General features: G+C 42.6%; 1 protein-coding gene across 2 annotated transcripts in view; it reads right to left on the minus strand.

Moving 5' to 3' along the window:
• The window catches only part of MPHOSPH9 (M-phase phosphoprotein 9), a 146,121-nt gene that overhangs the window by 90,432 nt on the left and 28,195 nt on the right, over positions 1 to 27,494 (minus strand). For both annotated transcript variants that reach the window (XM_030219563.1, XM_030219564.1), the window contains exons 5-11: positions 27,053 to 27,142; positions 19,908 to 20,464; positions 5,700 to 5,826; positions 5,169 to 5,256; positions 3,809 to 3,915; positions 2,440 to 2,544; positions 277 to 737 (exon numbers count right to left, since the gene is read on the minus strand). In XM_030219563.1, coding sequence (XP_030075423.1) covers positions 277 to 737; positions 2,440 to 2,544; positions 3,809 to 3,915; positions 5,169 to 5,256; positions 5,700 to 5,826; positions 19,908 to 20,464; positions 27,053 to 27,142 — 1,535 coding nt within the window. The remainder of the gene's footprint in view (positions 1 to 276; positions 738 to 2,439; positions 2,545 to 3,808; positions 3,916 to 5,168; positions 5,257 to 5,699; positions 5,827 to 19,907; positions 20,465 to 27,052; positions 27,143 to 27,494) is intronic.

Raw genomic sequence — 27,494 nt, forward strand, 5'->3', positions numbered from 1 at the left:
GTCCCTTCATTGTCTCAGGTATAAACATAAAACCTCATTTATTAAACTAAGCTGTATTAAGCTTTTTATGTGCTTTAATTTGAATCTGGAACATAGTTAAAATGAGGGCCTTAAACTGTAAGCTTTCTAGGGACATCGAAATGCTTACAGAAAAGGCATGATCTAAACCCAAACGGAAAAAGTAGATGTAATTAAACAAAGGAAAATTCCAAACCACTGTCCTGTTTAGGGCAATCAGTGTCACACATGAAGCCTAATATTTAAAAGTAAATATACCTGGACAACATCAGAGGATGCTCCAGCGATGTCAAAGAAGCTCTGTAGTCAGGTAAGTCACAGTCTGCACATGGAAGCTCTAATTGTGCCATCGAGGATGGTGATGTGTTTCTGCTATTTTCTTCATCATCTGTCTGAATTAAAGTCTCAGTAATTGACTCGCTAACTGGCACTGGGAAACTATTGGTAGCAGTTGCCTGGTGTTGAAATGTATAATTATTCCACGGATCCAAATGTAACATTTGACTTTTAGAATAGGCTGAAGAATCATCCAACAGAGGTGAATGAATATTACTATTGTGTGAAAATGACACAGTATCAGAATGACTCTCAGAAAGAGGTATCAGAAGAGAGTCCGGAGTGGTAGGAATCTTGGATCCCACAGCATTAAAAGGATGAGGAGGAAGATCTGGATTCTGCTGGCTTGGTTTCTTGTGTAATGTTGGATCTAGCGTCAGGACCTATGAGATTAACATTAGAAACAAGGACTGACTAAATATTTACAAAGCCATTTTCTAATAGTTACTACAAGCTAATGCTATTAAAGCACATTATTTACTGCAGGACCCTATGGCAAACACCATATGGTAACAGTATTAATGCACAATGTTATTAAATAGCCTCCTTTTTTGAGCCCCCATCACTTTTATTCATCACTACCCAAGGTTCTTGTATTTATTTTTATAGTTCAACAATTTTTTATTAATGACATCAATAATAGAAATGCACCATAATTCAGCCAAAATTCTCCGGTACATTTGATTCTCTACAATAGAACTCTTCAGGTACATTCCAACCTTAAGTTTTAACATTTTGTTTCTCCCCCCTGCTCCATTGGTTGTACCCTATCAACAGTTCCACTGTAAACCATACAATTTTTATATCTTCACTATTAAATATACAAAAATCAAACTTAAACTATCTCCAACGGAGTCATATATAGGAAACCATCATGCATCATAATTAGGAATAGCCCCAGTCTTTCACCTCAGTGTTATATGTCTATCGTTGAATTTGGAGCTATCTCAAACATGCAAATCACCACACCCTTGTGGCCCACCTTAATCAAATCCCCATTATATCCCTGGGCCATGTATTTTTATGTTGTCATTTGCCATTGAATATACTTAACCCCCCTAACCCCCCCCCCCTTCCTACTTTCCCTCCCCACCCCTCTGTCCTATCCTACCTTACCTATCTTGGGAATCAGATGTATAGTCTTATGTGTGTGTGGTTGTAAGCTGCAGGATATTCCTTCTTATCGTGTGTAGTATCCCAGCAGATTCACATCGTATTAAGAATATGGCTTCTACCTTTCTGAGTTAGAGTCCCCAAGAGTGGGCCCCAAATACTAAGGAAGCGCTTTTTACATTTACAGGATCCTCTTGCTTCCCGCGCTTCCCAGGCCATCAATTGATGTGCTTGGTTACGCCAATGCCAATATTCTGGTGGACTCTCTGACACCCAGACCTGCAGTATGCATTTCCTAGCTACTAAACTCAGCTTACGGCACAGCAATATCTTAGCCGCTGACAAACCCCCGAATGACCCCAAACAGTCTAAAATTAACTGACAGGGGGTGCCTATTATCCGTGTTGATAATATATAAGACAAAAATTCCACTACTCCTTGCCAAAATCTCTGTGTCTTTACACATTCCCAAAAGGCATGGTAAAATGTGTTTTCATGCTGTCCACATTTCAAACACACTGGTGAGTGAATCCCTCCTGACCGGAACAGTTGTGTTTGTGTAAAATATGCCCTATGGAGTGTCCTTTGTATTTATTTTTAATCCTTTCATCCCCTCTATCTATTTCAGGCATCAGAGTGACAAATCATCTGCCATAATCCAGTATATGTACATCCCAAGTCTGATCTGGAAGCGTCACTGTTTGAGGATGACTGAACTCCCTCCTTAACAGGAACTGTAAATGTAATAATAAATTTCAACATCTATAAAACTGCCATTTTCTCTTTTTTACGACTTGTAAGCATAACATTAAAAAAAAAAACAACAGAAAAAGACACACTGTCATTTTAGTTTTGTACACCTTCCTAAAAGCCTCACTTTCATACTCCAAAAGTGGCCATCAACCTAAGTCCCACAGTTTAATCTCATTTGAAGCCTATGTCCTGGAATTATACAGAGATGTTAAATTTTACCTCTGGAGGATGATGATAGAACTGGGAAGGAGAATTCCAATCATCAAGCTCACTGCTTTCTTTTTGTTTTCTATTATAGATATCTTTCAGTGATGATGGCTTGCTCTTATCAGAAGAAGAAATATAAAAAATAATAATAAATTAACAAGCAAAACACATTAGTGATTATTTTAGAAACTCTTTTTGTGTTTTGGACGTCTAAAAACCAGTATTTATACATCCAGGAGTGGGTCAAGGCAAGATGCTGCTCCCCCCATGGGCCAAGTTCTGGTATCTCCCCCCCTTCCTTCCTCCATCTCGTTCCCCAGGTTTACCTTCTTTCTTCATGTTCCAAAAGTTAACGGCGGCAGCAATACCCATACACTGCCCTGCCACAAGCACCAGCCTCTTCTGTACTGCGACTGGCTCTGAGGAAACAGGAAGTTACATCAAAGAGGCAGCCCCAGTAAAGAGAAAAGGCAGGTGCCAGTGGCAGGGCAGCATATGGGAACTACACCTGCCGCCGGCGGCTTTTGAAACATGAAGAAATAAGGTAAACTCATTGAACAGGGTGGAGGAAGGAAAGAGGAGATGCCACTCCCGAAAAAGTGCCACCTGAGGCCCCTGACTCAGGTGGCCTAATGGTTGGGCTGCCCCTGTATACATCCATATTGCATGGACATCCACATCTCAATTTTATAAAGTCAGGATATGGATGTCTAAAACTGCCTATGTGCACTGCAAACCAGCATGTAATCATTCCACAACACTGACCACCTGTGCCACTGGTGACAAACTTCACACTGGGTTTTCTACCATACAGACTCTCATCTGAAGTCCCCACCAGTGGAACTCACTAGCACAGATACCGGAAACTCATGCCCTACCAGCCAAGAGGTCACACCAAGGTGAGGGGCTGTAGAAGAAAAAAAAGTTTGTCAGCTTGACCCTTGGTGGTAGTACTGTCTCTTTAATATTAGGGGATCAAAGCTGTCGTTTTGAACCCCAATGGCAACAGGACAGCAGAACCCAGGGATCGCTCCTTCTTCACAATCAACCCACAAGGACACCCCACCCCCACCCCCTGGTAAATGCCAGAGGTAGAAGTGGAGTCAAGCTGATGCTGATTGATTTTTTTCTGAAACTACAACAAGCCACAAAAAATGCATGTCTGCCCTTTTGCAGTAACTGCAGTGCATATGTTGGCCATGCTACCAAAAATTACCAAATTTTGTGCTTAGCACATATTAAATTTTTTTTACAGTAAATGCAAAGCTTTACTACACTTTAGTAAACAAGTCCCTAAGTGGCTGAATTCTGCTAAATACAACCCCCCAAAATGTGTAAACAAATACTTTAAAAACTTAAAAGCTTGAACAAAAATAAATACCTGTTTGGTAGCTGCTTTTGTGAACTGCTGATTTGAGAACACATTTTCAAATGGCTGAGGTAAAGTCTTATACATTTCTCTTTCATCCAGTTTCCAGTACGTAAAACCTACATTTTATGGCAACAAAAATGTATTAGGTAAAGCATTTACTTCTCCACTTGTTTTTATTTCTTTGATTGACACTCACATTCAACAAAAGAGTAAGAACTATACAAATGTGGAAGAAATACAGCAACTCAGAAGGTGGTCTCTTCCTCCCCCTCCCCCCCCAACCCAAAAAAAATTCTTTACATAAGATGTAAAAGCGTTCTGCACCAGGCGAAATGGATGACATCACCCAAGGCCTGCTTGTCCTTGGAGAATACTCCTTCACATGGGCTAATATTTATTTTTATTTGTTGCATTTGTATCCCACATTTTCCCACCTCTTTACAGGCTCAATGTGGCTTACAATACATCATGAATAGTGGAAATGAGAAGAGAATAGACATTTGGTATTACTGAAGGATTTTGGTTACATGATAATGATAAAGCATAATAGTAAAATAACAAGAAAACATTATAAGATAGTTCTAGATGCATGTGGGGGATTTCACATGTGTTGATCTTTGTGATATGTATTGTTGAAGAGATGGGTCTTCAGTAGTTTGCGGAAGCTGGTTAGTTTCTTAGATCGTTTTTAGGTTTATATATTTCTACACATTTATTTGATAATCCAGAAGTGCCAACACTTAAGTGAAGAGACACAGAGAATATTTTTAACTCGAGGAGAAGTAAGATGGCTGTAGGGTTCTCCTTGGAGAAGATGTGAGCAGGGGGCAGGGAAAGGAACCATATTTGACCTTTTCGGTGAACTCAAATGGTGGGTAAAGAAGGAAGCAGGGAGCAGTAAGCAAGGTTCCCAGGAATTAGGCAGAAACCTCTACTCTTTCCCCAGTATCTGGCCCTCTGGAGAAGTGGGAGATGGCTGGCTGGATGGCAGGGAGGAGGGTGAGGCACTGTTCCACTCAACCTCCCCTCCTTCAAAATACTATCTAGTCCTCTGATCTGGGTGTAGGAAAAGCATGGAGGCTCAGAAAAACATCCAAAAGGGCTATATTTGGTTCCCAGGCCTTACTAATTTAGAACCCCTGCCCTAAAATATAAAACTTTTCAAAAGACAGCACAACAAAAGCAATTTCATAAGGCTATCATAAATAAAATGTAGGAAATGTCAGTGATACAATATTTGGCTTAATTTCTCCCATGGCTAAAAAAAAAACCAACTGTATTTATACTATGATACGCTCTGAAATGGCCAAATCTCACCTGACAAGGGCAAATATCATCTTATAAAATTAAACTCGCAATGTTACTTTACCAGAATCTTCAGAGACCACAGACGCAGGACTATCATTTGTTTTCCTGAGGTAAAAATCGTAAGCTGGGAAAGCATCGGTGTAGCCAGACTAAAACAAAAAGGGAAGTATTTATGAATGTAAAAAATTACAGATTAATACAACATACTTACTTTATATCTATACCAACTGAATTTCGTGAACTGACGGTCAATGAAAAAATCTATTTAAAAATTACTATCCTCTCACAATTTTCATATTTTAAGAGTTAAATTGTACAGCAATTGGAAGAAAATACCCTGTTCTAGTCAGAGCTTTCCTTACTTTCTTTACAGCTAATCAAAAAATGTATTAAGTTAGTCCAATAAAAAAGGTATCATCTTATTTTCTTTTCCATGTTTTATTTTATTTCTATTTATTATTTTTATACCTTTTAATTATGAATGCATTGCAGGACACCAGAATACCACAGCCCTCACTGATTGTTCCTGACAACTGAATAAAAGGAAAACATGGGAGACAAAGAAAACAAAACAAAAGGGGTGAACACCTACATTATCTAATGCCAGTTTTTCTGTTTGGTCATTCTCTTGTACAACAGAAGTATATCTCTCTTCTGTCAGCTTTGCTTTCTTCAATTGGCCTTGCTTCATTTTCTGTGCCCACGATGTTAGAGATTTGCTAAGAACAAAAACAAACCTAGTTCCATTTCATCAAAACACAAAAACAGAAAATAGTCTAGAAGAATTTCACAATAAGCTGTTTCATAGAAAATTAACACGATTAAATTATGATTTTGAAAGTGATCTTAACATAAAGCAAAGTTACTCTCACCTGTAGCAAGTGTTCTCCAAGGACAGTAGGATAAATATTCGCACTGATGAGAGACATTGACAGAGCCCTGCCGCAGACATATTCCTCAGAATTCTTTTCCAGATGCCTTTGGAAGCATCCCATCGCGTATGCACGCATCTTCCTGCCCACAGCTGTCATGCCGGACCAAGCCAGTCGAATACTAAAGCTGATAGAATTCAACTCCAAGGGGAGGTGGGTGTGGTAGTATGGATATTCATAACCTGCTTTCCTCAGAGAACATCTGCTACAAGTGAGCAACTTCACTTTCTCCAAGGACAAGCATGATGCTATAGCTACACTGATGGGAATCCCTAGCTACCAGGCTGCCTAAAAAAAAATATATATATATATATATATATATATATATATATATATATATTTGACTATGAGGCTCATTTTCAAAGCACTTAGCCTCCCAAAGTGCTTTGAAATATGCCTCTATGTTACCTGGGGCAATGGAGGGTTAGAGCTTTGGCCGTGTTGATAGCCCACTTGAGATTTGCAGAGCTGCAATATGTGGTCATCAGTCCTCACATTTACATGTTGCTATTGCCTAGAACAGGACTATATATATATATATATATATATATATATATAGAGAGAGAGAGAGAGAGAGAGAGAGAGAGAGTCCTGTTCTAGGCAATAGCAACATGTAAATGTGAGGACTGATGGCCACATATTGCAGCTCTGCTATATATATATATATATATATATTGTATAATTATACTACAGCAAGAGGCCCTCACTGGATGCCCACCGGAAGGGTGGAAGGCCAGATTTTAGGACTAAGGCTGTAAAAATACCAGCTAGGTTTAAAAATCTATGACTGGCTGAGCAAGGACTTGCTTTTCCTGCAAGTTAATATGCGTTCTAGTTTAAGATCCATCCACTGGAATAGTGGTGGGCCAAGCTACATAGCTTTGTACAGCTGAAAAGCACTGCCTAGGCCTGATAACCTACTAATGGCCTTATAGATGAGTCTTAACAAAATCAGGTACAAATTGAATGTAGCACTTATTAAAATGGAGTTTGTCTTTCTATGAGATGAAACTTAGATCATAAGATAATAGAAAAAGAGGAAGTGAAACTGATATGCTAAAAATAAGATGTTCTGGCAGAAGAGAAAAACATGTTGACAAAAGAGGAAATTGCGAAATAACTTGCAATAGCTAGAACGGAAGAGAGTTGGGTACAGATGTACATCTGGCCGGATACGAAAGTATGATCTCAGAAATTGAGAAATATTAGAAAAAAAAAAAGGTACCTCACAATAGACTTCTATTGGGATTTGTGGCTATAAAAGGGATAAGATTTTGAGAGAAAGTTGGAGTCCTCCCCAACGCTTCTTCTCGGACGGCAGGGCCCTGTGCTGTTGAACCCAGAATCTGTTTGATGTCTGTACTTTGAAAAAACTTGGTAAGAATAAAACCTTCTCTCTGAAATCTATCTCTGTCTTTATTTTCAAGTATTCTTCATCTTTCATTGATACTATAAACTAAGCCACACACATAACTAACACTCAATGTCTATATAAATTACTGTTGCATTTTAATAGAATACATGTAGTTACATAGATGACCAATGATTCACTTAGATCCTGATAGACAGAAGGCCAGGGTCATGGACAGTATCCTAGACTTACGCCTTCTGGTATCTACACAAGAGACATATCACTGGGATGGAATATCCAAAGGATTTAGGCAGGCGGCCCAACACGTAGTGGAAGCGCAGGCCCTTCGTCCCTGGAGTAGGGTATTCCTGGGGCGCAAAGAGGGCCTCTAAAATTTACATTTGGTGACCCCGATCGCTGACCGGTACCGCTTACCTTCCCGCCCGCCATTTGAACGCAAGAGGGGATACCTTAATCTGTGCGTTCAATGCTTTATTTCTGTCACCCAATATTCCTTTCTCTTTTTCTCTCATATTCCCCCCCTTTTTTATCTCCCTGACCTCCCTCTTCCACCTATTACTTGGACCACGTCCCTGTCCTTTTTTCTAATATCTCTATGATGTCCTTTCTCTGCCTTTCTTTATTTTTCTTTTCCTGCCTCTCACGGACATTGCCCATTTGAGGGGTACTGGGCACTGCTATTCTGTCCGCTCTTTTTCTCACCCCTCCCGCAACTATTCTTCTATCTTTCTGTCTTCCTCCTCTGTTCCTTTTCTATTTTTCTGCCTTCTTCTCATGTCCCCTGCACGCCTTATTCTCCTGCGCTGGACTGGCGCACTTGTTTCTCTGTTCCTGTCCTTTTGTGATTCTGTCCATCTTTTTGATTTGCGAGATGCGTGTAAGTGTGTGATTGTTGCGTGATTGGTGCATTACTACGAGACGAGGAGACTCCGATCTCGTGTTTGCTGCCTGTCTATTTCCCGCTCAATTCTTTGGATTGGTCTTGATGCGAGCATTCTGGCTCAACGATCCTTAGAGGTTGCGCGTTCTCTTTTTCTCTTTCCTGTTCTCTTCTCTCCTCTTTTATACCCCTACGTTCTCTGTATGCTTTCTGGCTCACTACAGATGTTCTGCCTGCTTCAGATGCGTTTCTGTTCCCTCCCCTTTTATTCTCGGTTTTCCTTTACTCTCACATCTATTGTCTCTACCTATGAGCTCCCCTACTTGTCCTTCTGACTTCCTCTGTTCTTTTTCCTTGTGCGGTTCCTTCGCCGCCTCCTTTCTGTTCTTAACTTTTTTGTCTTTCCCTCAATACACCTGTATTCGTGGGATGCAGTGCTTTCTCTCTGTTATGTCTTCTCTGTACTTATATGTCTGAAGATCTTGGGTTGAGTCTGATCCAGACACAGTTCTGTTCCGTCTTACCCAGAATATACTTTCTGTTCCTTCATGTCCCTTATATAAGTTTTTTTGCTCCTACTCTCTATGATTTCACTTTTTCCTGTGGTTATCTACTATATATAGTCCTGTTCTAGGCAATAGCAACATGTAAATGTGAGGACTGATGACCACATATTGCAGCTCTGCAAATCTCAAGTGGGCTATCAACACGGCCAAAGCTCTAACCCTCCATTGCCCCAGGTAACATAGTAACATAGTAGATGACGGCAGATAAAGACCTGCATGGTCCATCCAGTCTGCCCATGACAAACTCATATGTGTATACCTTACCTTGAATTTGTACCTGTCCTTTTCAGGACACAGACCATATAAGTCTGCCCAGCAGTATTTCCCGCCTCCCAACCACCAGTCCCGCCTCCCATCACCGGCTCTGGTACAGACCGTATAAGTCTGCCCTCCCCTATCCTCGCCTCCCAACCACCACCCCCTCTTCCCCGCCACCCAATTTCAGCTAAGCTTCTGAGGATCCATTCCTTCTGCACAGGATTCCTCTATGCATATCCCACGCATGTTTGAACTCCGTTACCGTTTTCATCTCCACCACTTCCCGCGGGAGGGCATTCCAAGCGTCCACCACCCTCTCCGTGAAAAAATACTTCCTGACATCTTTCCTGAGTCTGCCCCCCTTCAATCTCATTTCATGTCCTCTCGTTCTACCGCCTTCCCATCTCCGGAAAAGATTCGTTTGCGGATTAATACCTTTCAAATATTTGAACGTCTGTATCATATCACCCCTGTTCCTCCTTTCCTCCAGGGTGTACATGTTCAGGTCAGCAAGCCTCTCTTCATACGTCTTGGAACGCAAATCCCATACCATCCTCGTAGCTTTTCTTTGCACCGCTTCCATTTTTTTAACATCCTTCGCAAGATACGGCCTCCAAAACTGAACACAATACTCCAGGTGGGGCCTCACCAACGTCTTATACAGGGGCATTAAAACCTCCTTTCTTCTGCTGGTCACTCCTCTCTCTATACAGCCTAGCAATCTTCTAGCTACTGCCACCGCCTTGTCGCACTGTTTCGTCGCCTTCAAAATAAGAACTAGAATAAAATGAGTAAACCACTTTGATTGTAACAACAGAAAGATAGTATATCAAATCTCATCCCCCCCTTTAATATTATGAACTGTAGTATAACTCTCCAGTCAGCTCAGCTTGGGCATAAGTGGAAATGCAGTCTGCTAACCAACTGGACAGCCAATTGTTAACCAATGGCAGCCCCCATCCTGTTGGTGTAAAAAAAAAAAAAAAAAAAACAAGCTGAATGGACCATCTATGGGCTTTACTCCGCTCCAGATAGAAGGCCAAGGCTCTCTTGCGATCCATAGTGTGCAATGCGCTTTCCCCTGGATGGTCAAGGGGCTTTGGAAAAAATGTTGGAAGAGCCCAAAACCGACCAAACCATGACCAAACCGAGCTTCTCCTCTTTCCCCCTAAACCTGCCTCTCCTCTCCCCCCCGTTCTCTATTTCGGTAGATAACACTCTCATCCTCCCTGTCCCGTCTGTGCGCAACCTTGGAGTCATCTTTGACTCCGCTCTCTCCTTCTCTGCTCATATTCAGCCGATTGCCAAAACCTGTCGTTTCTTTCTCTATAATAATAACAAAATTCGCCCTTTCCTCTCCGAGGACGCTACCAAAACCCTTACCCACACCCTTATCACCTCTCGCCTAGACTACAGCAATTTGCTTCTCGCTGGTCTCCTGCTCAGCCATCTATCTCCTCTTCTATCTGTCCAAAACTCTGCTGCGTGTCTTATATTCCGCCAGAGTCACTATAGTCACGTTAGCCCTCTCCTCAAGTCGCTTCACTGGCTCCCTATCCGCTTCCACATACGGTTCAAACTTCTCCTTTTGACCTACAAATGCATCCACTCTGCAGCTCCTCAGTCCCTTTCCGCTCTCATCTCTCCCTACACTCCTCCCCGTGAACTTCATTCGCTGGGTAAATGTCTCCTGTCGTCTCCCTTCTCCCTCACTGCTAACTGCCGGCTCCATTCCTTCTATCTCGCTGCTCCCTATGCCTGGAATAGACTCCCTGAGCCAGTACGTCAGGCTCAGTCTCTGGCTGTCTTCAAGTCTAGGCTTAAAGCCCACCTCTTTGCTACTGCTTTTGACTCCTAACCATGACTCTTCTTACTCAACACCCTCACTTATCACCCCTACCACTGCAATTTCCCCACCCCTAGCTGTCTGTTCGTCTGTCCAATTTAGATTGTAAGCTCTGTTGAGCAGGGACTGTCTTTTCATGTTAATTTGTACAGCGTTGCGTAAGTCTAGTAACGCTATAGAAATGTTTAATAGTAGTAGTAGTAGTAAGAGCATCATAAGATGGAACTCCGACACTAACTTAGGAAGGAACCTGGGATGCATACACAGAACTGCTTATTGTGATGAAATTTTGTGTAAGTGGATCAGCTACTAGAGCCTGGACCTCACTAACCCTGAGTGCAGAAATGACTGCCACCAAAAACAAGACCTTCCAAGTCAGGTACTTCAGATAACAGGTGTCAAGTGGCTTGAAAGGAGCTTTCATGAGCTGGGCGAGGATAACACAGAAATCCGATGAAATTGTTGGGAGCTTGATGTGGGGGGGAGGGGGTAAGATCAAGCCCCTCATGAATTGACCAACTAAAGGCTGAACAAAGATGGGCTTACCCTCTACAAGGTGATAAGCTCCAATTGCACTGAGGTGAATGTCACAAAATGCCTAGCCACCCCCACCTGGGGTTACCTTGCGGCCACTTAGAGGGTCTATCCACAGCAGAGCTCAGGTCTGACTGCACCTGCCACTTGTGCTCTACATTAGCACCCTCCTCCCAACTGGGTCACAACTGCCTCTGGGCGAGTCTCCTGCTCTCCAATTATCTCCAGTGATTTCTAGGTTACTGGAGCCATAACTCCCAGTTCCCAGAAAGACCTCACAGATCCAACATACAAACCACCAGGATTCTCTATCATTCCAGACAGGCAGATCGAACAAACAATTGTGTTTATTCTCAAAACTTGGAACAGTGGACAAAAATGTGCAATTGACAAACAATAACAGGTAACTGAAATATGGATCAATAATAATACAAACATCTATATAAGGTCTAAACAGTACCTGGGAAGATCAGGACAAATAATTCACCAAGCCTCAGCAAAGAGATCTGTCTCTTTGTTCCTGGCTAAGACTGATGCAACAGCCAGCATCTGCTGAGTAATTTTCCAAACTCCAGGCCAATCAGAGCCCAGAAGAGTCAAGTTTTAACTGATTATATCACTAGAGGCACTTCCTATTATCTGTATGCCAACTAAAAGAAAGAGAAGTCAGCCCTCTGTAACAGCTTTAAGCATAAACATGCACCATCTGCTGGCCAAGGAGGAGGAATACACTTCAGAACATAATACAGGAAAATATCCAATACATTTTAAATGCTTAAAACACAGTTTCTTCATAGTGAACTCTTACAGAGTTGATCTTTATACCAGATTCAGAAAGGTGTTACTCCGATTTTTAAGAAGGGTTCCAGAGGAGATCCGGGAAATTATAGACCGGTGAGTCTGACGTCGGTGCCGGGCAAGATGGTGGAGGCTATTATTAAGAATAAAATTGCAGAGCATATACAAAAACATGGACTGATGAGACAAAGTCAGCACGGATTTAGTGAAGGGAAGTCTTGCCTCACCAATCTAATGCATTTTTTTTGAGGGGGTAAGCAAACATGTGGACAATGGGGAGCTGGTTGATATTGTATATCTGGATTTTCAGAAGGCGTTTGACAAAGTGCCGCACGAAAGACTCCTGAAGAAATTGCAGAGTCATGGAATCGGAGGTAGGGTATTATTATGGATTAAGAACTGGTTGAAAGATAGGAAGCAGAGAGTAGGATTGCGTGGCCAGTATTCTCAGTGGAGGAGGGTAGTTAGTGGGGTCCCGCAGGGGTCTGTGCTGGGTCCGTTGCTTTTTAATGTATTTATAAATGACCTAGAGATGGGAATAACTAGTGAGGTAATTAAATTCGCCGATGACACAAAATTATTCAGGGTCGTCAAGTCGCAGGAGGAATGTGAACGATTACAGGAGGACCTTGCGAGACTGGGAGAATGGGCGTGCAAGTGGCAGATGAAGTTCAATGTTGACAAGTGCAAAGTGATGCATGTGGGTAAGAGGAACCCGAATTATAGCTACGTCTTGCAAGGTTCCGCGTTAGGAGTTACGGATCAAGAAAGGGATCTGGGTGTCGTCGTCGATGATACGCTGAAACCTTCTGCTCAGTGTGCTGCTGCGGCTAGGAAAGCGAATAGAATGTTGGGTGTTATTAGGAAGGGTATGGAGTCCAGGTGTGCGGATGTTATAATGCCGTTGTATCGCTCCATGGTGCGACCGCACCTGGAGTATTGTGTTCAGTACTGGTCTCCGTATCTCAAAAAAGATATAGTAGAATTGGAAAAGGTACAGCGAAGGGCGACGAAAATGATAGTGGGGATGGGACGACTTTCCTATGAAGAGAGGCTGAGAAGGCTAGGGCTTTTCAGCTTGGAGAAGAGACGGCTGAGGGGAGATATGATAGAAGTGTATAAAATAATGAGTGGAATGGATCGGGTGGATGTGAAGCGACTGTTCACGCTATCCAAAAATACTAGGACTAGAGGGCATGAGTTGAAGCTACAGTGTGGTAAATTTAAAACGAATCGGAGAAAATTTTTCTTCACCCAACGTGTAATTAGACTCTGGAATTCGTTGCCGGAGAACGTGGTACGGGCGGTTAGCTTGACGGAGTTTAAAAAGGGGTTAGATAGATTCCTAAAGGACAAGTCCATAGACCGCTATTAAATGGACTTGGAAAAATTCCGCATTTTTAGGTATAACTTGTCTGGAATGTTTTTACGTTTGGGGAGCGTGCCAGGTGCCCTTGACCTGGATTGGCCACTGTCGGTGACAGGATGCTGGGCTAGATGGACCTTTGGTCTTTCCCAGTATGGCACTACTTATGTACTTATGTACTTATGTATTCAAGCTGTTTTTGTGTATTACAAGAGAAAGGATCTATGGCTTTACTCTCACAATAAGATGGCAAACCTCCCCCACTTGAAACCATATGACCTGATAATGGAATCTCTCCTGGAAGCAAGAAAAACTTGGGAGACAACTTCTGGAAGACACAAGGAATCAATCTACAACTTCTCGACATCCATAACTATGAGGGCCAGTGATTGAAGGTTGGAATGCAAAAGGGACCCCCTCGTTCTGAGGGACAGAAAGCAATCCAGTCTCCATGGATCCTGGCAAGTTAGTTCCAGGAGCAGAGGGAACCATATGTCTCAGCCAATATGAGGCGATGAGGATCATGGCTTCTTGGTCTTCATAGGCAGCCATAAACAGGTTTGCTACTGGTAAATATACTAATATAGTAAATGCCAGCAGATAAAGACCTGCACGGTTCATCCAGTCAGCCCAAAAAGGCAGACCGAATTGAATCTTGCACTTTGCACAGGGTCCACTCCATTAATCTCTGTTTCTCCCTGCCAATTTTGGGGCACAGATGTAGAAGTCTGCCCAGCACTGGTCCTACTTCCCAACTACTGGAGTTGCTGTCGAAGCCCACTCCAGCCTTGCTCCTGATCTGAATTTGCCATTTACGAAACCCAGAACATATGTCTGCCAGGCACTGGTCTTACTTCCCAACCTCTGAAGCTGCCACCAAAGCTCTCTCCAGTTACGAGGTCAAGTTTTGCTTTAATTAGATTCCATCCTTTTTCTATACAGTGTTCCCCTGTGTTTATCCCAAGCATTCTTAAATTCTGTCACCATTTTTGTGTTCACAGCCTCTCATGGGAGGGCATTCCAGGCATCCACCACCCTTTCTGTGAAAAAGTATTTCCTGACATTGCTCCTAAGTCTTCCATCCTGCAACTTCAACTCATAACCACTAGTTCTACCACTTCCTCGTATCTGAAAAAGATTAGTTTGCATATTAATACTCAAGTATTTAAACTTCTGTATCCCCTTTATCCTTCCTTTCCACTGGGAGTATACATTTTGAGGTCAAGTCTCTTTGCTTTTTTGCACAAGCCCCATATTTTTGTCACCTTCCTCTCAACCACCTCCAGTCTTTTGACATCCTTAGTGAGATATGGCCTCAAAAACTGAACACAATACTCCAAATGAGGCCCTCACCAATGTCTTGTACAAAAGCATTGAACACCTCCTTTTTTCTAATGGCTATGCCTCTCTCAATGCAGCCTAGCATCCTTCTGACTACAGCCACTGCCTTTTCACAACTGTTTCGCTTCCAAGATCCTATCACCCCAAGGTCCCTTTCCCAGCCTGTGCTCATCAGCAACTCACCCCCTAGCAAATACAACTCTTAGGTTTCTACACACCATGTGCATTATGCTACGATGCTTTGCATTCACTTTTAACTGTCAAAACAGACCATTCTTCTAAACCTTTTAGATCACTTCTCATGTTGTCCACTCCTTCTCTCTGCTACTCTGCTACTCACCTTTCTTTCATCTAGGTGAATTCCATTCATTACCACCCTCTGACGTCTGTCAGTCAACCAGTTCATAATCCAGTTCAGCACTTTGGGTCCTAAACTTCAGCCTGTTCAATTTGTTCACAAGCCTCCTATGAGGAACCATGTCAAAGGCTTTGCTGAAGTCCAAATAGACCACATCTAGCGTGTACCCTTGACCCAGTTCTCTGGTCACCCAGTCAAAGAAATCAGATTTGTTGCACACGATTTTCCTTTAGTAAAACCATGTTGCCTCGCATCTTGTAAAAGCCATTAGATTTTAAGAATTGTACTATCCTTTCTTTCAGCAGCACCTCCATCATTTTTCCTATCACTGAAGTGAGGCTTACCTGCCTATAATTTCCCACTTCTTCTCTGTCATCATAATTGCGGAGAGGGACCACATCTGTCCTTCCAATCCCATGGAACCTCCCCCGTCTCCAAAGATCTATTATTATAAATCTTTAAGAAGGTCCACCAGAACATTTTATGTCTACCAGTACTTTAGATCCAGGACAAATATAGATATAAAATGATAAATTTACCATATATTATACTGTTGTAAAATTTATTCTGAAGCTAGTCAGTATGTTTTACCGCTTCCGACTCCAATTGCACAGCCCTGAGTCAAACGACTCAACCTTGATAAAAATTCAATCCCAAAACAGGAAGCTCAAGGTCTAAGCGGGCCAAGTAAGCTATGGTAAAAAAAATTATTAATTAAATAAAAAGGAAACCTAAAAATGCTAAAAAACGTATCATGAACACTTACACGACTGGAAATTGGGAATAATAAATTTGTGAAATAACAAGAAACGAGAGCTAAGGGGCGATAAGGACATGATCTCATTGCTCCGTGGAAAAGAAAAGACTGCCTTGGTCCCGCGTGACGGTTGTGTACAGCAAGATGTCCACATGCATGGTGGAATGCTTCCAAAGGCTTCTGGAAAATAACCCTAGGGAGCGTCTCTGCGCCGGGGCTCTGTCCATGTCACCTATCAGTGTGAATACAACTCCCTGCTTTGTACTCAGAGAATGCTATTTGCAGGTTGAATCATGCTTGGTACAAATTCATGAAAATTGCTTCTAAAGCTAAATCAATTTAGCATGAAGTTCTCTAGTACTCTGGAGTTTCAGATTGAGAACCAGGGACGCCATGGTTCATATCCTGCTTCTCCTACTGATGTTCTTTGTGACCTTGGGTAAGTCACATCATCCTCCATTGCTTCACTTACAAACTTAAGACTAAGACTTCTACAGCAGGGAACAACTTTCTGTATCTGAAACATCTCATCTTGAGCTTAGATTTGGAAAAGGCAACTAAATGAATCCTTAAGACAACCACTTCAAAGTCAAGGGTTATTCTTCTCTTATGGCAAACCAACAGGTTTAGCAGGAAGAACTACTCTTGAAAATGGCCCATGACATTACATTATACTTTAGATCAGTGGTTCCCAAATCTGGCAACCCAGCCAGTCAGGTTTTCAGGATACCCACAATGAATATTAATGAGAGAGATTTGCATGCACTGCCTCCACTGAATGCAAATCTATCTCATGAATATTCATTGTTGGTATCCTGAAAACCTGACTGTCTGAGGTACCTCCAGGACCAGGTTTGAGAACCACTTCTTTAGATCATGAGTGGATACTCCCTCTCAATATCCACTGTCACTGTTGATGGGAAACGCAACAAACAAGATGTCTGAAATAGAGAGCTGCACGGCTTCCGTCCCCTTGGGAATCCCGCGGAACCCGCGGGATTCCCGCAGGGACGGAGGCAGTTCCTGCGGGGTTCCTGCGGGGTTCCCGCGGGGATGGAAGCAGTTCTGCGGGGTTCCCGCGGGGACGGAGGCAGTTCTGCGGGGTTCCCGCGGGGACGGAGGCAGTTCCTGCGGGGTTCCCGCGGGGATGGAACCAGTTCTGTGGGCTTCCCGTGGAAGTGTAAGCTGCACCTGCACCAGCCTCTCATCTACTGAATACCAATTTATTTGAGTGCTGTCTCCTCCTCCTCCTCCTCTTCTTCCTTGCTTTAACAGCATAAATGTGGAAAGTCTTCCATTAAGGAGGTGGTAGAGTCACAAATGATGACGGAATTCAAAAAGGCGTGGGATGAACACAGAGGATCTCTAATTAGAAAATGGAAGTTATATAAAAGCTAACCTTAAATGGCTGCATGTGTGTGGATGTGTCAAGTGACGCTTAGATGGCGACTCTGGCTGTGATGAACTAGGGCTGATACCTGGCAGACTTGTATGGTCTGTGTCTCATACATGGCAATCTGGTGTAGGATGGGCTGGAAAGGGCATAGACAGCAACTTCAGTGGCTGGAACATGAGGACAGTGCTGGACAGACTTTTACGGTCTGTGTTCCACAAATGAGAACATGAATAGGCTGGAGTGGGCTTCGATGGCAACTCCAGCAGTTGGAACATAAGGATGGGGCCAGATAGACTCCTGTGGTCTTTGTTCCAGAAACACGAAAGAAAGACCATAATCAAGTATATAATATCACACTCGTTGATTTAATGATGAATTGATCATGAGTGTGACTAGTGGGCAGAGTGGATGGACCGTTCAGGTCTATTTGCTGTCACTTACTATGTTACTATTAATCCTCTTTGCTCCCAGGCTGGTGCACAGACCTCAGCTCTGACACAGGCATGAGAATCAGATGTCACCTGACCTACTGGCGCGTGCATGTGGCGGCCTCTCAGCACCCACTGCCAGTGGATCAGAGACAAATCTTACATGTGCACACCAGAGTGTTCCAAGTTCCAACTTCTGTTCCTTCCTTGCCTACAGTGCTGTGGCTCAAATCCAGAAAGAGACTGAGGGAGCTGACTGGAACTTTCTTTTATGTACTTTTAAATTCTTACGGGGATGGGTGGGGATGGGTTAAATTCTTGCGGGGACGGGTGGGGATGAGTTGGGATGGTTTAAATTTTTGCGGGGATGGGTAGGGATGGGTAAGATTCCAGTGGGGATGGGTGGGGACGGGTAAGATTCCAGCAGGGACGGGCGGGGATGGGTAAGATTTCTGTCCCCGTGCAACTCTCTAGTCTGAAACCTAGGCAGTCGCCTAGGCAAAATTTAAAGACTAATAACTCCAGTAAACTGTATATGTATACACTAGCCTATGTTACAGGTCTTTTAAACTGAATAAGTGAATACATACTCTTAACAGTTATATCCTAGGCAGTAGTCTAGTTTAGCATTACTGTTTTCTTAAGACTGCATTTCTGCTTGGCTAGAGAGACTACCAGTGCAGAAAAATATGTTATCAGTCAGGCAGTTGTCTAAATATTACACTGCATTACTGTATAAATCCCCCTTTGTGGGTGGGATTTACATAGAATAAGGAAAGAGAAGAAATCCTGGTAAACTGCTTTTAAAAACAGAAGATTTATTCTTTCCGAGGTAAACCGGAGAGTTCATAACTGTCAATTTTAGCTTGCCTTAGTAGGAGCTGCACAGGAATGCAGTCAATTGAACATTGTTACATTGAAGGAGGGGGATGGGCCCCACAGCTGTCTGCATGCAAATGGAATCAGACAGGCTGGCTGCTGGGAACACTTCTATACATTTTGAGGGGATTAATTCACTGAAGGGAATAAACATTCTACATGAAACAGATAGCAGCATGGAATCATCATGGATAGAAATTCCATGTGTGAAGGGAAGAAGTATTCTTGTAGGGCTGTACTACTATCCACCAGGACAGAACGAACAGACTGATGAAGAAATGCTTACAGAAATTAGGAAAGCTAGCAAATTGGGCAACAGTATAATAATGGATGATTTCAATTACCTCAATATTAACTGGATAAATGTTACATCAGGGAGCGCAAGGGAGATAAAATTCCTAGAGTGCGCTTCTTGGAGCAACCTCCACCCTCCCCCCCCCCCCCCCATCCCTGCCGCCGCTCCCTCCCCCCTCCATTACGGGCCCCCTGCGGTGACCTGACAGCGCCTCTCACCTCCGTGTGAAAGCGCTACAGGCAGCAGCAGATCGCTCTGCTGCTGCCTGCAGCGCTTCCACACAGAGGTGAGAGGCGCTGTCAGGTCAGTGCAGGGGGCCCGATACGGAGGGGGGCGGGAGCACCGGCAGGGATGGGGGGGGAGGGTGGAGGTTGTTTCACGCGATGTTCCTTTCCAGGCGGCAGCAGCAGCGGCGTCCGACAATTCGACTCCGTTTCCCTCTCTGTTCCGCCCTCTGACGTCATGACGTCATGACGTCTTGACGCGAGGGCGGGACAGAGAGGGAAGTCTGTACTGCGCATTTGCAAGTGAGTACGGTCACTTGCCATTTATATGTTTGATGAAGTATCTGCACATATCAGGCAGCAAGAACTATATAGATCAATAGTTATAAACCTGCATTATATGCAGCTGCCTAGTTGCTTGCACCAATAGACACTACGTTTTCAGCTGAACCAACTGGGTGAGACAATTGTATTGAATGCTAACTGGCCTATGAAAACTATCTGTGAATTAGTAATTAATAATGACATAAATAGTTATTCATTTGTTGGATAGTACATAAGGTCACTTACTATTGCATTTTTCCACAGTGATTTTTATTGACTTTGTCATTGTCACTGTCAAACCTTTGCTCCTGTTTTTCCTGAGAAAAGTGGATATCATTTGGTTCATCAGTCCTTAATACCATGCAATTTCCTTCCATGACAGGTAGACATTCGCTTTTATTTTTTATTGTTGCTGGTGCATCTTGGAACAAAGGCACACCATCTAATTCACTTAAAGTTGACTCTGTACATCCCATGTTCTGCTTAGTAACACTGTGGCCACATGTAACTAAGTTAGGATGTGGTTCTGTGGCAGAAATTGTATTGTATCCACTGCTCAGAGAGGTAGTATCCACAAAACTTTCTTGTATAACAAAAGCACTTGGCAGCTTTTCCACTTCATTAAGGCTACTAAGTTGACTGGTACTTCCTCCTTTATCCTTACAAGCTTCAGAATACTGATCTGTTTGAATTTCTAATGAAGATGAATTATTTGTACACTTAGGAGACTCTCCAGTACTTGCACTCCAGGGACTATTACCATGCTGCAATGTCACTAAATGCTTAATTTCATCCTGTATAAGCTGTAAAATGAATTCAGAAAAAACACAGTTTATTAATACCATCCCCATATAATGTATGATTTCTGTAACAGTGAACCTAATTGTTAATATATCCAGACAGTCCTTGTGCAATTCAATAGTGGTCATGGGAGAACCAGTAATGATTAAACAAACTGAGTATAGGAGAAATTAGATCTTACCTTCTAATTTTCTATCCTTTAGTCTCAAGAGATCAGCCCAGAACCGGTGGGTTACATCCATTAGTCAAAGGATGGAGACAGAGAAATGGAAAAATCAGTTATTACCTGATCATTTTCTTTCCTTTAGTCCCAAAGGATCAGTCCAGACTAATGGGTTGTGCACATCCACCAGCAGGTAGAAATAGAACACTAACGAGCTGTGCCATACAAGCACCTGTGCATTAAGAAATCAGCCAGTATTTGATAGCTAAGCAGTGGAAAGTGTGACTCATAGCCAAAAAAACTCCAGACTCTAAATAATCTAAAAAACATAAAACACATGCTCCAGAAACAAGGAACAACATAACTATGTAGAAAAAATTATGCTAAATAGTGAATAAGGGTGGGTTGTGGACTGATCCTTTAGGACAAAAGGAAAGAAAATTATCAGGTAAGAACTAATTTTTCCTTCCCTTACATCACCAAAGGATCAGTCCAGACTAATGGGATATAGAAAAGCAATCTTCAATTAGAGATGGAACATGGTACTCCTGCAGAAAGGACTTTAGCTCCAAAAGAGGCATCTAACCTGGCCACCACATCTAAGCGATGATGCTTGACAAAGGAACAAGAGGAAGACCCAGTAGTGGATCTACAAATCCCGCCCCCCCACCCCATGAGATAGCACAAGATTCCGCCAAAGAAGCAGACAAAGCTCTCATGTAATGAGCTTTAAGGTCCAATGAAGAAGCTTTGCCTGACATCAAGTAAGGCGAATAAATAGCGTCTTTCAACCACCTAGCTATTGCAGCTCTTGATGCAGACATACCTTTATGTGGCCTGGAAAGAGAACAAAAAGATAATCAGAGCATCTAAAATCATTAGTAGACGCAAAACAGCACGAGTACTCTCTCAACGTTCAAAAGATGGAAAGAAGAGTAATCTGCAATATAATTATCCCTGGAAAAGGAAGGCAGGAAAATTGTCTGGTTTAGATAAAAGGAGGGAACAACTATCAGCAAGAAAGAAGGAACTGTGCAAATAGAAACCCCGGCCTCCAAAATCAGCTTTAAGTTCAGAAACCCGCCTTGCAAGAGATAGCAACCAGAAAATTTAATTTTAGTGTCAGATCTTTGATAGTGGCCTGCTATTCTTGCTTTACTTAAAACCTCTGTAACAGACCCTACAACATGATGCTGCCATCCAGAGAGTTTCCATTTGCCAGCAGGAGATAAGCATTAGAATTCACAGATGATATATTACTGGTTCTTACCAATCCACAATGCTCACTTCCCAGGGCTCTGGACAGTATCTTAGCCTCTGGGAATTTATCTGGCCTTCAATTAAACTTGTCAAATCAACAGCTCTCCTTTTACAAGATTTTAAGATGTGGGTGTGCTGGTAACTTTCCTTTGAGTTGGACAAACAAATCGCTTAAGTATCTAGGAGTCATCATTCCCCAGAATTTATCAAATTTATAAGCTGAAACATTGAGCCATTATTGGAGGAAACTAGACAAGAATTAAGGATATGGCACTCTTAACCTCTGTTAATAGGTAGGATACACCTCTATAACATGATCTTGGTGCCAAAGTGGCTGTACAACTTTCAAATGCCTCTGTTATATTTTACATATAGAGATGAAAAACTACTTAATAATGTAACTAAATTTATATAGCATGATACGAGGGCCAGAATCCTGCTTATTAGAGTGATGACCCCTACAGAAGATAGGGGATTGGGTTTATTAAATGAAAAATTGTTTTCTATAGCATGTTCAATGCACCATATTAATGACTGGTATAGAGATAAATCCAATTTTTCTAACACATTAATAGAAAACGGACTTGCACCAAGACATCTAGGACATTATTTACACTTCATCTGCTCGATTACCGCCTACTCTTTGGGCTCATGTCTTATATAAATCTGCACGAATGATCTGGAGGCGGCTTTGTAAGTTAAATCAGTACCCTTTTATGGTATTACCTATTCTACCAATTCGAGGGAATAGAGACTTTCCTTTGGGATCTTCAGCTAAAGCTTTTCAAGTTTGGGCAATGAAGGGCCTCTGATATTTGTACCAATTATATGATGAGAATGGTCACTTTAAGACATTTCCTAACTTGTGCTCGAAATTTCTTTACTACCAATCAAACGCTATATTTTAATTACAACTGAAACATTACGTAGACTCATCACACAGTAGATAGTTTTCTCTGGACTTACAAGACTTCTTTCCGAAGACCATCGCTTGGATGCACAACTTAAGGTGCCTTTTAAGTATCACCATAAATACTTGCAGTGCAAATTCCCAGAATTGAACTATGAGCCTTTGGTTAGGGCTTGAACCAGTGATTTAACTCAGGATGTTCTGGGGGAGCATCAGCAAGAGCATCTGCAGTCATGTTTCCAGACCATACTTGTTTCCTTTCAAGTTGGACACTATTTGGTGGACATTACAGGGTGAAGGCCATAGGAAATCTTTTAGGTCTTCATCATTGGGGGAGGGTTTTGGAGTAGGGTTGGCATCAATCGTGATGGTTCCTCTTCGGAAGCCAAGTGGGACTGAAGGGAGGGATTTGTTACTCTTAGGGGGTGGAAGGGAAAGGGAGGGATGGGTTTGGATTGTGTGAACCGAGGTCTTTGGGTTCTGTTTGTTAATTGTTTGAGAATATGGATGGATGGATAGTTATTTGGATTCAGCTGCTGCCTGATGTCCGGGGCAACTGGTGGCTGGGATGGCTCTCTCTGTGGCCTACTGGTAAGCTTTGTCTTTGGCTGGTGCAAATTTTAGCAATAATATAACGTGTATATTGTAACGTGGAATGTGGGGGGTTATTAACTCTCCAATTAAGCGTTCCAAAATTTTACAACATCTCCAACGCCACAAAATAGACATTGCCCTCTTGCAAGAAACACATCGGCTAGTGAATATGTGAAACTCAAAACCCGGTAGGTGGGAGATTGTGTTGCAGCAAATGCCCAGGGGAAGAAGGGAGAGATTGCAATTTTGTTTAAAAAAGGCATAACAGCTCAGGTTCAAATACTTTTTTCTGACCCAGGAGGCAGATAATGGTGTATGTTGTCAGGATTGCAGGAGGTCAAAATTATTGCTGGACATACTTATATTAATATGAAATCAGTTTGACAATATTAAACCACCTTCTGACCTCTGATAAACTCTCCCCCCTTTCCTGCAGGAACCACTGAGGATGAAATGGACCAAATGGTGCTCAGAGAGGCCTGATAGCCCTTAGGTTTCTCAATTACTCCTGATTAACATACCTTTTGTTCCATCTGGGAGCAGGGCTTCAGAGCAACCAAAGCCAGACATACAGGCTCCATCACTAGGGACTTCAAACAGGACAACCTGTGAAAGTTGTCACCTTTCCTGACTTCAGAAAGTATCTGGAGCTCTGTAAAGGAAATAACTGGGAAAGAGAGAAGTTTTTGATCTCTCTCTGCTCCTGTTCCCTCTCAGTTCTTATTAGGTATAAAGCAGAGCTCACTAGGGCTCTCTCTCTTTCTCTGTAGAGCAGAGCACAGAGCTCAGCTTGGGGTCTACTGCCCCCCCCCCCCCCCCCTCTGTCCCGGGCACATCTCTGTGTCGAGGGCACTAAGTCTCTCTCTTTCTTTCTCCCTGCAGCAGAGGGCACGGGACTCTGCTGGGCTGTCTTTGTTTCTTCTTCTTCTTTCTCTGAACACCTCCATCTTTAGCCACCAGAGCACCTGGCTCTGCTCCCCCCCCCCTTCTCAGACTGCCCTAGTCCAAGGTTTCTTTTTCCTCTGAACAAACACCCTATCCTTTCTTTCTCCCTTCCTCTAAACACACACCCCAAGACAGCTTGTATCCTTTTTCCTGTACTACATGCTGTGAGCCAATACATATATGCAAATATAATATACTTTATATATCTAAATCCGTGTGGATTGCATATTGTTTGGGAACCCACTGCCTCTGTGAAGTGGACCCCGGGACCAACCCTAGACAACGATAGCTGACATATGTAAGGTATGAGTGGCTAATCATGACTTGGATTTTTGTAATATATACGCCCCCAACCAATTTGATCAGCAATGGTATAAGGCAGTGACAAATCTGTTGTTGCATCATAACATCATGTCCCTCATTTTTTTTTTTTTTGGGGGGGGGGGGGAGGATTTTAACACAGTCTAGGATCCTGCCTTAGATAGGTCTTACTGGCCCACCTCTGGTTGACTGCATATGTGTGATATACTGAATTTGGTAGATGCACAAAGAGTCCTTCATCCTACGAAGTGGGATTATACCCGCACGTCTACACCACATTCCATTCAATCTCGCATTGACTGTCTCCACATCTCCCAAGAATTGTTTGGCTCTGTAATTAAGGTGGAGATAGGGCCATATGTTATATCTGACCATGCCTGGGTATGGCTGGATTGGAATCTGCAGCCAGGAGAGGTCAACAGAGGGCAGTGGGTCTTTCCAGTGGTGTTATATCGCAACTCTCGTTTTCAGAATTAATTACTTCACTGCTGGAAAGACTATAAAACTCAGTCTTGCCCATGCAACATCCCCAGTGCTATACTGAGAAGTGGCAAAAGCGGTTCTTAAAGGGGAAGTCATTAGTTATTCTTCTCAGGTAAAGAAGGCTCGAGATCGTGAAATCTTACAGCTGGGGGGGGTCAAACTACGTGCGGCAGCATCGCTTTGAGGTCTCACATACAGAAACCCATAGGCAACAGGTCCTAGATCTCCAAGCGGCTTTGAATGAACTCATTCACCAATGTGCAGTGAAATCTCAGGTATATTATAAGTACATGCTTTACCGCCATGGTAATAAAGCTGGTAGCCTTCTTGTCCACTTTATTTCCACTTAAATTACTTATCATAAGCTTTTGACCTTAACAGATCAGACAGGAATGAAGGTTACTGCAGACACAGGTATCCATGATATCCTTTTGTATTTCTACAAGCAGCTTAATGCTGCCCCTTTTCGGAGGAGGATCTACCTGGTTCCTTATATTTGGAGAATCTCCCTTTGCCAGCATTGGATCAGGGAGATAGGGACTTCTTGAACGTACCTATCCAACCTGATGAGGTTTTGCTGGCAATTCGACAAAGTCCCCTACTGAAAGCTCTGGGAACATATGGCTTCCAAGCAGAATTTTATAATTTGTTGGGCAAGGATATAGTTGAGCCTCTCAATGCTGGACTTATGATCTTTGACAGCCTCCCTCAATTTGGCTCATTTTATAGTACTTCCTAAGCCGGGCAGGGACCCCACCACTCCTGGATCCTACCACCCAATTTCGTTGTTAAATCATGAGGCGAAATTATTTGCAAAAATCATGGCTAATGACTGGCCCAGATCCTCCCATCTATTATCCACAAATCTCAAGTGGGTTTTGTCTCGGGTCGGTTTATATATAAAAATCTTACGAAAATTCTCACCATGCTGGAATTTCATGAACAGGAAGATATTCAGTCTCTACTTATTAGTATGGGATTCTTACTTGCGAACCCTTGGGTTCACTTCAACGCAGTTTGCTCCTTAATACCCTATAGACACCACAGTTATTATTTTACTTCTTCAATTTGACAGCATACTGTGATGTTTGCCTAGTTCTCCATCCACCTCTCCATTTGGGAGAGGATTACAGTTTGGGGTTTTCCCATGTCAGTTGGTTGTTGCTCGGAGGACCATAAGAACGCAGGTCCTCTGTGGCTGTAATTGATGTCATTTTTTTTTAGTTTGGAGGAAAGGAGGGGGTCTCAAGGTTTTGTTTGTTTGTGTAGAGTAATTTTGGTTAGTTGTGGAGGGTGGCTGGGGGGATTTGGGGTGGGGAGGTGTAAGGTTTTCTTTTGATATTTAGGAGGAAATTTCTTATGATAGTGTTCGGTCTGTAATTACTTTGTTTTTTCTTAATAAAATTGTTAAACACAAAAAAGCTGCCCTGTGCTCTTCTGACCCTCCTCCCTTACTGCTCCAATCCCACCCACCCCCACCCCAGTCCAGACTCCCCCTCCCAACAAGGCTAAAGTACCCTCCAAATGCCCCCCTCCCAGTCAAGATAGGCCCCCAGTAGGCCTAGCTAAATTCCCTGGTGGTCCAGCAGTGCAATGGAAGCAGTGATGAACACCACTCGCTCCTGCCCCTAACGGCTGCCTCAACAAAATGGTTGCCATGACCTCTAGCAGGAGTCTTGCAATACGTCAGTAATACCGCAAGGCTGCTGCACAAACTGAGTATTGCCAGTGCCTGCATAACTTCCAGCTCCTCCCCAAATCCACCCCCCATGTACCATCTCTGACCTACCCACTTCAAACATGGCCAGTCTGTGCAAATAATCAGTAGGACTGCACGGTTAGGCAGCAACAAGCGATTTAAGCAGGCAGGAGCCACTCCTATAATTAACTACCATATAAACAATGTTAACTTACCCGAATCTGGTTGTGGAACTGCTCTTGCTGGGCAGCTATTTGATCTTGGCACTGTTTCTCCACCAATCTGAATAACTGTAACCACCTAGCCTATTAAATAAAAATAATTACAGTTCAAATTCAATTACAATAATACATATGAGGATCACTGGCCTGCATAACAACACAGAGCTAAAGATTAAAAACAGAACTGAAAATAAGCATTAAAATATTGCTTTTACCTTAAAGGATGTAATAAACTGACTTAATAAAAGTGATGCTGTCAAAAAGTAACAGACACCCAACTATTTTTTTTATTTCCTTTTAAAGAAGTTACAAAGAAAATCCACAAGTAAAACACTTGAAAAACTAGGCCCATACATTGCTTATGGACAAAAATCATTACACGTATAATCTGCAGGCAAAATTCAGGAATGTCTACCTGGAACCACAACAAAAGGAG

This window comes from Microcaecilia unicolor, chromosome 11 (genome assembly GCF_901765095.1).
Source record: "Microcaecilia unicolor chromosome 11, aMicUni1.1, whole genome shotgun sequence".
NCBI classification, from domain to species: Eukaryota; Metazoa; Chordata; class Amphibia; order Gymnophiona; family Siphonopidae; genus Microcaecilia; species Microcaecilia unicolor.